Source organism: Eucyclogobius newberryi, unplaced genomic scaffold (genome assembly GCF_026437365.1).
Source record: "Eucyclogobius newberryi isolate DKJ021-1_F unplaced genomic scaffold, fEucNew1.0.hap1 SCAF_5, whole genome shotgun sequence".
Lineage (NCBI taxonomy): Eukaryota > Metazoa > Chordata > Actinopteri > Gobiiformes > Gobiidae > Eucyclogobius > Eucyclogobius newberryi.
The window spans coordinates 25,410,637-25,424,230 of record NW_027316167.1 but is presented as its reverse complement, the minus strand read 5'-3'; the positions used below and the strand labels follow the sequence as shown (position 1 = coordinate 25,424,230).

Sequence of the window (13,594 nt, the reverse complement as noted above, 5' to 3'; positions counted from 1 at the left end):
GTTGTTCCCTAAGTCCCAATTTGTGGCTGATAAGAGATGCAAGGCGAGAGTAAAAGTATGTACGTGTAACTCAAAATCAGGATTTCCATTCTCTGTTTGAAAGCAAATAAAGGAGGGAAGGAAAAAGTATACACAATAATAACATAATAAGATGCTACTGCAAATAAGTAAAAATGCTTATTCGGGAGGGAAGCTATATTATTTTGTTTCATGGCATAATCATGCACAGAAAATAAAACATTAACATTAGAAAAGCTTTGAAATAATGTTTTGAAAAGGGAGAAAAAAAAATATATCTGCAATAAATTTGAAAATACCAAATGGGACAAATGTGTTGTAACATTGTAATGTTTGAAGCTTGTTGGATGTCTTGTGCCATGAGTGTTTGTTTGATTTCTCTCTCTTTTTAAGGGTTTCTTTTGGCCTGTAGACTTTATTGGAAAGGTCACTATAGTGTGAAATGTTGAAGAAGAACAGGAAGGGCATTCTGCATATTGTCAGAAGATTCAACCACAGAAAATCACAGAAAGTACATTTTAAAATACACAAAGAAGTGGAATACAATACAAGTGCAAAAATGTTATATAACATTTTTGCACTTTGGATTCCACTTCTTTGTGTATTTTAAAATGTACTTTCTGTTATGGTGTAAAATGTTTTTTTTATTACATGACCTTAGTTGGTTCTAGACATTTTGAAATGTTTGAATCCTCATGCTTATACTGCTAAAATCTTGTATCTTTTAGTTTCTTCATTCTGTTCACCATATCAAAAGACATTGAGTTGATGTTTGCTTTGTACGTCTCTGGTGTGATGTGCTGCTGCGATGTGGGGCTCCGTGGGCTGTAGTCACACACTTACACACACATACGCACACACACGCCCACACGCACACATTCACACACACTCATGCAGGGCAGATTGGAGGCACTTACCCCAGGCAGAGTCTTCTGTTCATGGAGGGCGCTCTGGGCCTTCAGTGCAGACTCTCTGGCACAGTATGTTAGAAAGGCACATCCTGCAACATCCACAGACACAAACAAAGATTACAGCTTTACAACTACTCTCTTAATAAATCACTTTGCTCAAAATGATTTTCCGGGTAACCTTTATTATTGAGTTTTTACATTTATAGAGCTATAGTGGGCTAAAGGAATTGTCGATCAGTTAGTAAACCAAAAGGGGAGTGGCAAAAGTTTCCAAAATGTATGAAAATGGCAGATTAAACTGATCTGTTTAATAATTTGGGTTCACTCCCAAATCTTCCGCTAGTTCACTCAATGCCTTCTGCTTTCTGACATCATCCTATAAATCTTCATCATCTAAATAAAATTATTTGTGTCTGTGACTGACTGAGACACCATCGACAAAAGGCTTATAGCCGGAACACCTTCATTATTGGGTATTGTTATTGAGCAGAAGTATTCTGTGGATTTGTCTGTATGATATTATTATGAACCAAAATGTGTCATTATTCTTTGTGTTACAAAACAAATAAATATATACCTAAATAAAGTCATGTGCCCAAACCATGATGCACAGACTTGTGGCATCAGGTGTTATATTGAAAATGTACCACTTATTTTATGTGTCTGATGTTTTGTGGGGACCAAGCTGTAAACATATATAACAGTAACAGCTCAGCTGTAGGAATTAACTATACATACAAAATCATACAGCACAATTACTACTTTTATGTTTTCTCATTCGAAAAACATACTCCATATTTTCTTTGGAACACAAAGCTCGACATAAAGTGCAGAGTCAGCACTGTGTTACACAGAATAAATAAGTTATTGCTGCATTGTGCAGTATGCAGCTTAGATCAGTTAAAACATTGTAAAGGGCCAGACTTGTGTATCGCCTATATTCAGTTAAGTATTTCATTGTTTTCTTAAAGTAATGAGGATAAAATATATACATATATTTGTAACAAATGCAAGTCAAGATAAAAAAAAACTCTAACTATTTGAAGAATGTGTCACTGAAGATGATCACTGCTTTCTGTTGTCACTTCAATAGTTATGATTTTGTGCAAAAAAGACATGCTTTTCAAAACCCAGTAATTAAAATTCCATCAGCAATCTCTGGAGACTTTTGAAGTTTAAAAATTCAGTGTAAAGAGAATGAATATACGTCAGTAAGTGACAGCTTTCATTAAAGGGCGAGTGCTTGGCCTGTTCCGTGCTTGGTGGAGCTGACAGTGGGTGACCCCATTCAAAAAGGTTTTGCCCTGTGCAGCATAATTTCCCATTACTATGTGTCACACCTGCCGCCAAGGTTTCCCATGGGAATGACACAGACTTCATCACATACACATGCATTAACAAATGACACCCAGTTTGCAGCGCGTAGCACCCATCACCCCTGAAACCACTGCACTCTGGCACCCGGCCAAGCCAGCTTCCTTTCACTACAACCTTCACCCACCTCCACAATAAGGCCGTAATTCAAGAGGAGAAAAGAATCACCTGAACGACACTGATGAAACAGGGCACCACATGGCAGAGGCAGAAAAGTTTGGGAGCCTAGGGAAACACTCTTCATCCTTTGTGAAATGACAAAACTGTGGGACACAGTCAGCGGCCCCTCAGGAGCTTGTCCCTCTAAAGCTTATGGTAATTGTGGGAAGACACTCTCGTCGCCACTGGCTTGACATTTGCTTTTATATTTTTCACCGCTACGCACACTGATCACATGCAATAAAATGTCCCCTTCCAAAAGTTTTGCTTAGCCTGATGCCAGTCATATTGAAAAATAAATAAAAAAGACAAAAAAATACAACTTTGGTAAAAATATGATTTATCTGAACAGTCTCAACAAACATGTTAATAAAAATGATTATAACAATGATAATAGTGGTTACACAAGAATTATGGAACCCATTGTTGGGTTTTTTTTAGTTCAAAGAATGAGAATAGAATATATTTTTAAAGATACAGAGAAGTGCACAGACAGGGACTACTTTGGTCCTCAGTAAGCCCGTTTTGCACCATATGAGCAACGAGACCAAAGCGAAGTGACATCATCATTCTTGGGAGGCGATAACAGGGATTTAGCAGCTGGTAGCGGGTTACAGCTGTCAGCTCTGAACTTTAAGTTGACTAATTGGCACAGAATAAATTCATTTTTGATGTCATACAGACTTGGGGTCCCTTCACTTTATATTCACCCAAGCAAAAACATCTTCAAAAACACTACTATAATTTGTCTAGAGTGATGCAACCAGGAATAAAACGACTTAGGATGTCACCGGCCCAGTACTGCCACACCAAACGCTTGACAAGATTTAAGTCATCTCGTGGGAATAAAGTTTTGCTGGTTCTACTTCAGTTATATAAGGTTAAGTGGGGTGAAAGTAATACTTTGGTAATCAAAGACAATTTACTTCACTATAATTTCAGACGAGGACAGGAGTTCAACACATTGTATTTAAGGCGGTTGAGAGAGCGGAGCCGGGAAACACTTCCAGAGAGAAATGTGTCTGTGGGGCTGCTCAACACATTTGTGGTAATTGCTTAAAGAACTTTTCTACTTGTGATCATTCTTGTTTTAAAATGAAAATTAGAAGGTGCTCACTACTACTTGCAGCCAGGCAATAAAAGCTTCTTAAGGCAGCAGACACATTGAAATAACTCGAGAAGAAATGTGTGTAAAAAATTCAAAGCAGAAGCACTAGTCTTTGCAAATTTCTGCAAATGTCTTCATTAAAATGTTTTTTTGCAGCATTCTGACTTTAGAAAGGACATAAACTCAAAATATATTATGCAAACATGTAAAAAAAAAGTATTACTGACCACTGGCAGTTGATGTTCCTGTACTACCACAGATTACCAGCAGCACATCCTCCTATCTTTAGCTGTCTATCCATCTACATTCAGTTCAGAGCAGGGAGCTGTCTGCTTCACACACAGCCTCCTCCTAATGATCAAAGAGGTCATCTGTAGACTTAAGCTACAGCTGTCACTCACACGGCACCAACTGTCAGTTACTGCCCTGCTCTTTCCAAAGCACTACATTGTAGATACAACTTCACACAAACATGTACAGCATCGCACACAGGATTTTGAGAACGACTAAACAGAAATTGGAAAACATAGTCCTCAGCCAAGAGACTTTGATAGACTTGCAATGGGGAAAAAATGTGGTGCAAAGCAGGATTTCTAGATATTACAGTTCAAAGGTGCATGTTATGATTGAGCCACGAAACCTGTGTATCTTCTAATCCAGTATTCACATCAAATGGATTAGTTATTTTTGCGCTTGTTTCATTCCTGACCTTTTAGATAGTCCTAAGATATATTTACAAAAGCACACACACATTTAAACTTTGCACCGTACAGTATTAATCCGAATCATTGTGTATTCTGCGAAGGTAAACCAGGCACATGTTTTTTTTTCCCAGACATATCCTTTTGTCTTTTCAAATTAGATGTTAGTGCCCTTTTGCGGTTTTCTTTTGACATTTCAATGGCTTAGTGGATTTTTTGTGTCAATTTTCCAGGCTATTTACAGTCAATTACATTGCGCTGACCAACCAAGGAGAGCAGAATGGATGAGAATATTTAACAACTCTTTGTTTCCCTTCCTCCCGGCTGCTTGGTGCTTGCTCTAAGTCCCTCCTCTCAGCACCGGAGACGGATTGATAGATACCGCTGCTCAACCGAAAGATTTGCCCCCCGCCAGCATTCAGCGTGTCTGAACAATGCATGCATTCTGGCACTGCCACTAAGTATTATGATAATGTAGCGCTTAGCTAAACGGCCCATGTTAAACAGCATAACCTGGCACACTGGTCCAGAAATAGTGTCAAGTCATCCCACCACACACACTCACACACACCCACACACACAGAAAGCTACGTCCAACAGTCTATAATCTGAACAAGCAGGAGATCTGGAGCCGACCACCTCCTCAGTGCATCCTCAGCGGGGTGTAAAAATGTGCGGAACAGCTAAAATTCCCAAGACAACCATGAGTCCCCGGAGATCCTGAATATGCCCAAAGTTAGAATTCGCAAAGCACAAAACATCTGCTCTAATTCCTGCATTATAATCCACATGAATTAGTCATGAGCAAACATGCCATATTTTGATCTGCCTTTAAGACTATAAGTATGGTGTAATTCTGTGTGTGGAAAAGGGTGGTAGAAAAAAGGTATTACTTTATATTACTTTGCTCCATCTGGTTAAAACTAATATTCTGAATTTAAAATATGCTTTAAATGCAGGCACTAAAGCTTCATGAACTTGATGTTTTTGGTTAGCACTGCTGAGCTCATTACAACCTCCTACTCTTATTACACTTATATGTTTGTGTTACTGCTTATGAAGAAAATGTGGATTCAATCTGTGATAATGTTATCTGCTGCCTCCAAGGCCTTTGTCATAATAGCCTTCCACTGTGTGCTGGCATATTGAGCGTTCCTCTCAACAGTGAGCTGCACTGTAAGGCACAAATATGCAACAGTTACACAGTTTGTATTACTATCACTTTTCTGAATCACGCAGCACAACGCTGTTTAAAAGGGGTGCAACAACAACAAGAAAAATACATGTTAAAACTGATGTTGTACAGCTCAACAAAATCGTTTACATTTCACCAGGCTTAAATGTGTGGAATGATATAAAATCAATGTTTTGTTTTACCACATTTTCACCAGTATCCAATTTCACACATACTGTATAGTAATCTGTAGATGCAAATCGACTTCATTCGGAATAATACAAGTTAAAGATACTAAACAACACATATAGAATTATTCCTTATGAAGGTAAAATATACAGTAAATACCTGAATTAAAGATAATGTTTTGTGCAAAAGAGAACAAAACATGACTACATATCAATACAAAGTCTACAAATAAATGCATTTATTTTTTACTGGCAAGAAAAAAAATTGTAATTCTCAATTGGGTCTTAAACTTGTTAGATTAGTAGCCATTATATTTAATTCTAGGGTTTTGGCAAATCTCTCCTGACAAATATTCTGTTCACTTTTCAACCAGAACTAATCCCATTTTCTTGTGCTGGTATTTTAAGGCTTCCAACAGGTAACACACATTGATGCAAGAGCCATGAACATGAGGTAAGTGGCCAATAAGAAAAACTCATCCATATAATGCATTTGTGAAATTGTATTAAAAGTGTGCATGCCTACGCTCTCAAAGTGACTTTGAATGTCACGCAGGATGAAGTGGGCATAATGCATACATCAGCGGGACCTTGGAGGAGCCTGATTGGAGCAGGCAATACAGTCTGGCTTTGGAAAAGGATTATCCTACTTGAGGTACACGTTCTCCTTCAAGTGTTGACATTCAGGGAGGACAGGCGTATACAACACAAACATGGGGAATATTGTTTTAATCGATCATAAGCCTCTCAGGAGCAGAGCACTGGTATAACAGAACTATGCGGACATGTAGTTGGAGAGGAACAGGTGGCGCATGAAGACCTTCAGGGTCCATGCACACAGCACAGAGCCAGGCTGAGGCTACTGCTCCCACTAGAGCGCTTGATTCAGGCAAATCAATAAGATCATGAACTGTGGCCACTGGCACACGTGTCCTACATAATTTGGTTGCTTTCTGAATAGATCATTTATTGTCAAGTGATGGTAAACTCAATGGATCCAACAACTGGTGCATGTTTTTTATTGATATGGAAGAACAAAAGTGTACTTTCACTGAAAAATGCAGCAGAAGACTGTCCAAAGTTTAGCTTGATAATGGTAATAATAACACTAAATATATTGTATTTAACAGTGACATGTAGCAACTCATCCGATTCCAAGCACTTTCAATAACCAACGTTTTTTTATAGCACTACTAAGCCTATGCCTTGGCTCTTGGCACGCACGCACACAGTAATAGGCCTACTACAACTGTCAAGTGAAACAAAGCCACTAATCTTTATTATTAGTGATGCGGGAAGTGGCCCCAGCTGTGATCTTTCACTAATAACTGGCCCTCTCCGGACCCCAAAAGGGGATTTGACAGGACCAACGAGGAGATCTCCTGCTGGATGTCAAGCTCCACTATTATCCCGCTTTGTACTTCCTGACTGCGCGCCAGCCGCCCACGCCGCAGCCGCGTTACAATGCAGCTGCCATGTAAACACTATTTTCCAACACTAAACGACGTGCTAAGGAAAGTGGGCTAAACAGCACCGGGGCCAGCACATGTAGCCTACACACACACGGCGGCGGCGGCGGCGTCCACGCGTGTCCCGCCCCCTTCCTTCCCCCTTAACGGGAGCCAATGTAAACACACAAAAGCAGCTGTAGTATTCACATGCGCCAACAATTAACCCCACTTCACTTCCACGTGCGAGAGGGGAAGTGCCCCGGTCAAAACATGCGTGACACGATCAAGAGTTACGGCTGAAGTAGAAGCAGAAGAAGAAGCAGAAGAAGAAGAAGAAGAAGCAGAAGAAGAAGAAGAAGAAGAAGAAGAAGAAGAAGAAGTAGTGCGGGTTTCGGGTGCGTGTTACATATTGCGAAGCGGAACCGACCTTTATGCATTCCCGTGAACCTGTCTTTCAGTACAGTGAGTTCGTATATCTTTCCGAATTCCTCAAAGAGCGGTTTGAGGTCCTTTTCCTCCAGGTTGCGGGGGATTTGTCCGATGAAAAGCTTGATGGCGTCGTGGTCCTTCATGGGGATGGTGTTCTGGCCGATGGTAAGCCCGTTCATCCTGCCGGCGCTGTTCGTGGTGCTGAAGCCATTCTCTTGCTGCACTCCGTTTGCAGTGACTGTAGCCATCTTTCCTCAATGGGGCCGGCTCTCACTCTCTCTCTCTCTCTCTCTCTCTCGCTCTCGCTCTCGCTCTCGCTCTCTCTCTCTCCACTCTGTCTCTCCTCCTAGCCCCCTCTCTCCTCACAACTGCACAGCGCACACCCCCTTGTCTCCTCGTTATACGTTCCCTTTCCTCCCTCCCTTTTGCCTCACCCGTGTCCGCGCCTGTCTCTTCCCCCTTTTTTGTGACTGAACTCCCTTGTTCGGACTCAGCCGCGGCGACTTGATTATTTATTTTTTTTAGCGCGCGGACCTGGGATGTGTTTTCTTTCCTGTGTTTCCATCTTCCTCTTCTGCTTCTTTTTATAAGTCCAACCCCACCCCGCCATCCGCCCACCACGTCCCGTCAGTTGCCGCTCTGGCCGTGACGTCACTCACACGCCCTCTCGGTGGAGTCACGCCCACTCCGGCATACTAAGCGGCGGCTCGGCCAATGGGAGCGGAGCGAACGGCTGAGGACGCCACAGGACAGAGTAAAAAGCGCAAACGTTGGTGTGGAGTGGTGGACGAGAAGCGTTTAAATTCAGAGCTACTGTTCAGACTTTGTGCCAGAGCCTTCAAATATGGTATAGGCCATTAAATAACAGCACTACTTTCGTTATAGACAGAACGCTAATGTCTTCCATTAGTCTGTATGCATCACTGGTTTTTATGATGCAGCTTGCTGTTGTGTAAATAATTGCCTTCATTATGCCTTTCAGTTGATCCAGAAGTCACAGAAGAAAATAAGCAGCAGCACCGTGAGCATCAGAGTAGCAGCTATGATCGACAGAACTGTGGAGCTTTATCAACATTTTCAAAGCCAGTCCTCAGGAGCCTGGGCCCTGCTGATTTTCATTCTAACAATCTAACAGGGATATTTCACACCTGGGAGACCAGGTGAATGCGATTAACTACTAGAGGCAGAAAAGTAGTGCTCCTCCAAGGATTACTGAAAACGTCAGCTTGATGTCATTTTCAGAACATATTTTAACTTAAAAAAAAAAAAAAAATAACACATATCGCATGCCTAAAATAATAATAATAATTCAGAGAAATACAATCATAAGAAATGCTTTGTTCGAAAAAGAAAATATCTATAAGCGACTGCATTCAACCATGACCTTTTAAAACTGATGTAAAGCTGTACACAAGCCTTTTTATTCCTTATGTTGCTGATGTTGTTTTGCAAGTGGACTTTGTTTTATACTTTTATGTCAAGCTTGAGTTTTTCACTGTTAATTGAGCGGGAGGTTGGAGCACCGTTAGGTGCACAGATCAAAAGCATATTCGAGTGAATAATTAAAACGATAGCCGCATGCTGAGAAGAAACATGTAGCAGCATCAATTTGGCCTTTTCAAAACAAATGTACTTGTTTGAGCCCTCTATATTGGATGTAAAAGATATATGAGGTGGACAAACAGAACTTTGAACTGCTGCTCGCTCCACACTTTGGATTCAGTGGCTGCCTCTCGCTGTCCATGGTGCTGAATGTACATTCAGAAAGCCACTAGGCCTGTATGGACAATTATATCACACTGCAATTGAAATGTGTTACTGTTGATGCAATACTAAAACATGGCAATGAATTTAGTGATAGCTCTTTTAAAATCCCCTTCATAAACATATTTAAAATGTATTAAAACTGCCCACATTTGCTGGCTGAATTAACCATTCTTCTAGATCATGTGTATGCTAGACTTTGATTCCTTTTCCCTCTGTCCCCATGCAAATTTGAAATTTGCAAGCCTTTTGTGTGACTTAAATAGTGTTCCCATATCAGTGAGCAGCATTATCTATCACAAATAGACATCAGGGTGGCCACCTCTCCACAAAACACTCCCTGGTATGATAAGCACACACATTTATCAGGTGAGGCTCCACAGGGAATGGGACGTCATGCTCACCAGTCTACTGTTGAAGAGTCCCAGTGCAATTTGGAATGGATCTTGTTTAGCTTTTGATGGATTATGTGCCTTCTATTCTCTACATCTGCACCAGTTTGTTAACCCCTGGTGTCTGTCAGAGGGATGTACATGTGGGACAGTCATGTTTCGAGAGTTAACAGTAACATCTGGCAGTGTGCTTATAGCTTTGTGATGAATATTTATTTAATCCAGATTTAATCAAGTCTTCATAGACCTTCTTATCCAATGTCCTACCGAGTCTCTGTTATGAATGGAGATCAAAATTACAATGAGTGTCCCAAGGTGATACTCCATGTGCTGTTCAATCCAAATTCAAAGACACAGTTAATTTAACACTAGTGTTGTCTATTGGGTTGAAGATTTTCTTCATCCGTGTTTTTTGTCATCTCTCAGAGGAAAATGTGCCAGCACAGCTGTGTAGACTCAGAAAGTACCTGCCAAAAGGAGAAGCAAGTACCACATGATCTCGTCAATTATTCCTGTGTGTAAGCATCCTCTTTGTTCTAACACGGGCAGAAAGGTTGACAGGGTTCCTCTTCTTGTCTCTGCCAAGCTCAACACCTGGATGGTTGCACAGGGCACCTCTGTCGATCCGTGCTGTTCCCAGACAAAAGGGCTCCATGCGTCACTCGAACAGTGATTTAAAGAGCAAGTCAAAAGAATAATGTCTCTCAAGGATGTTTCTCACATGCAGACACGTTTTATTTTAATTATTTCTGGATGGAGAATTCCTATTAGCAATTAGATTTCTTTCCCCACTATTCTTGCCTTAAAGCAGCTTTACTTCATATAACTGCTATCAAACCCACCACTTATCTACCAATAGTGTCCTAAAAATCCTCCTAATTTACTTACACATTTGGACTTCAACTCAGACCATCATCAAGGCCCAAATCCCCAAACTTTGGGTTAGCATGTTAACGTGCAGGCTGTGCTGCTTTGTCTGTAGAATCTTGTTACCATGAGCTGTTTAATGACATTCCTCAAATCTAATGGAAAACATCAGGTATTTTCTGCCTAACTACAATCGGAATGGGAAGCTGTGCTAAATGTGTCAGCAAACTCATTTCCATTGGAAAAAAATAAAACATATTTATAAGCATTTCACACAATTCAGCTACTATTTTCCAGTCATGAGCTGGCACCATCGCTGTTTTTATTACAGAAATTATTCACACCACTGTCAAGGTGACTTGTTAGAATGTCACAGGCACTCCACTTGAAAAAGCTACCAAAATATAGTACCTTGAAGGAGGTAAAATCAGTGGCATAAGTCAGGCATTGTGGCTAACAGCTCGGTGTCATGCACAATTCTCTTATACTGTGTGTTCATTATCCCATTAAACTAGATATATGCGGCGGGCCAAGTGGAACGTAGTCATGCATGAACATTTCTTACTGTCTATTTCGTATGGGAGCGCACAAGAAGAGCAACTATTGATATTCATGGCACAGCCAGTATGAGGTGTGACAGTATTTTTTGTGAATGTGCGAGTGTATATGGTAATACTGGAGCAGACTGGAATCTCAACCGTAGCTGCTAGCCAAGAAACAGGCTCGAACCCCACCCCCCCACCTACACAAAAACATTCAATCATACACTATCATTTTCTCTTAAAACACAATTTCCTTGCCAGTTCATTTGTTTCAGCGCTGTGGGGGAAAATGTGCATTGGCACCGCTTGGTTCTAGCCTGAGTGAAAATCTGATAAATTAAGTTTTTATAATGAAAAGGTGTGTTACATCGTTTGTAGTTGGACGTATATTGGAATCACAAGTTCTCCGCTGCACACTTAGCTTCACTTGTTATGCAAAGTAATGACTAAATGAGAGAAAAACAAATCAGAGGTCATAGAGAGCGCAATGAGTCATCGGCTTTCTGGCAGATAATGAATCCCACAATGCACCGCGGCAAACCTCCCTTGAGTACAGCCATGTTGGGTTTACATCCAGTGCTTTTTGCATGTAAATGTACAATTTGGTTTGAATTTACTGGGAAGCGAGTATGCTGCTCCGGCTCTTGCTTGAGGGGATGAAGTCAAAAGTAGTTTTGAGGTTGACGCCTGGGAGGAGGACGCATCAGTAAACACTGCCCTGTGCCAGTTAGTACAAATGCAGATGGAACGAGGAACAAAGTGTACCTTTTTTCTCTCTCTGGTTCATACATTTAGTTTATTTTTGACTATCATACAACCCCAAGCTTGTACATGTCTGAATGTCTTCACAGAGTTAGGATGTTCTGATGTCTAATCAAATACTAAATGTGCAGCCCACTTCGTCTATTTCCGAAAGTGTTTGATTGGATAGTTGCAATACTTTTTTTTGTTTTCTACTCTCTTGTTATCCATATCCATAGCTTCTTTAACAGGACATAACTCTCTCAGTACAATATTACCATGACATTCACATTATTTTACAATATTATAAGATAAGATAAGATAATCCTTTATTGTCGACACATGGGGAAATTTCATTGTTGCAACGCAGGTAGATATAGAGGAAAAGAACATTATCAATTACTTTACAATATTCATCATACTTAAGAGAGGGGACTGGTATTTTATCTTGTTTTTGGTTCGGTTTACCTTCTCAACATGAAGGTTTTCATGTAGAAACAACAACATTGTCCAATCTGCTGTGACTTTTCTTTTCTTTTTTTCATTGAATCCACTCATGTCCATACATTTACATGGGACATTTGTTTAAGTTTAAAGGCAGTTTTCTTTAAATGCATTTTCATCCCATAGTGACATAAAAATCACCCTTTAAGTAGCTCCTCCAAACACCAAACTATCCAAAGTTGTCCTTACCTAGGTTTGGACGGAAGGTACAGAAGGATTTGTTGATCTATGTGGATGTGGATCTAATTCTGAGCACGATTTAAGGTTTAAGTCTAAAAAATGAGGCAACATTTGAAATGATGGGCCAATTTACCGGTACTGGCAGATCAAGTTTACTCAAACATGAAATAACATATCTAAATACCCTTTCTAAATTTTGTTGTACCTAATACATCAACAAAATTAACCAAGACAATTAAACCTTGCTTTCTCCATTTTTAAGATTCGACATCTCAAATAGGTGCTATTTACACATAAAATGCCGCATATCTATATGGAAACCTGAGTGGTGGAAAACTGTAATACACTTTTTTCTTACATTTATGTCAGAAGTTTCAAATTTATATAATTAAAGTTAAGAGTTTTTCTTATTCCTCTGTAATGTCTCACCTTAATTTACTTTCTTTCTTAAAATGTCAATAATCAATGTTATATCTCCACAACATTCATTTCTTCTTGTTGGTAAGAGAGCAGATCATCAAACAAGTAGTTCCATACAATTCAACCTATTGGGTTGAAATATTTTAAGCTAAATAAATTTATATTGTGTTTTCAGGATTATTGTTTAAGATCTTCGAATGCTTTTCCCACAGCCATGAGCTCTTGAGAATGAGAACAGGCCATCTCTACCACTCATTATAATTTGTAGACATTATTTAAAGGTTTGAATACAACATGGTGTTGCTTTAAACATGCAGAAGTGTACTGCAGTTCAATGTGCTACACAAAAAGTATAATTGTGCAGTACACGCTCTCCACCCACTCCCCTTCCCTCCGGCTATTGTCTCAATGTCAATTTTCCATCATTGTTGATTCCTCTGATCGGCTCTTTAAAGCACTCGTCTATTAGCACGTCATGCAACTGCTGAATTTAGGTTAAACTAAAGTCAGTTTTCCTCATATAACCATGCATTGTGGTTTGCCTTTCATAACCAATAAAGGTTGTAGCTTGGCAATATTTCTTTTTGATGAAAAATGAATCAAAGTCCCTTTTTCAAAGCCATCGAGAACTTGAATTGTTTCATGCCCTATACTTTGATAAAGTTGACCTA

The 13,594-nt window shown here is 39.9% G+C and overlaps 2 protein-coding genes across 8 annotated transcripts in view; both read right to left on the bottom strand.

The window, feature by feature from the left end:
- Window positions 1-7,955, bottom strand: part of celf6 (CUGBP Elav-like family member 6) — a 145,646-nt gene extending 137,691 nt beyond the window's left edge. For all 7 annotated transcript variants that reach the window (XR_011931208.1, XM_072464676.1, XM_072464678.1 and 4 more), the window contains exons 1-2: window positions 7,512-7,955; window positions 936-1,018 (exon numbers count right to left, since the gene is read on the bottom strand). Coding sequence is in view for 6 of the 7 variants with exons in the window: in XM_072464676.1 (XP_072320777.1) it covers window positions 936-1,018; window positions 7,512-7,761 (333 nt within the window). In the remaining variant the exon portion in view is untranslated. The remainder of the gene's footprint in view (window positions 1-935; window positions 1,019-7,511) is intronic.
- Window positions 1-13,594, bottom strand: part of LOC140380781 (trans-1,2-dihydrobenzene-1,2-diol dehydrogenase-like) — an 82,504-nt gene that overhangs the window by 16,961 nt on the left and 51,949 nt on the right. The window lies entirely within an intron of this gene.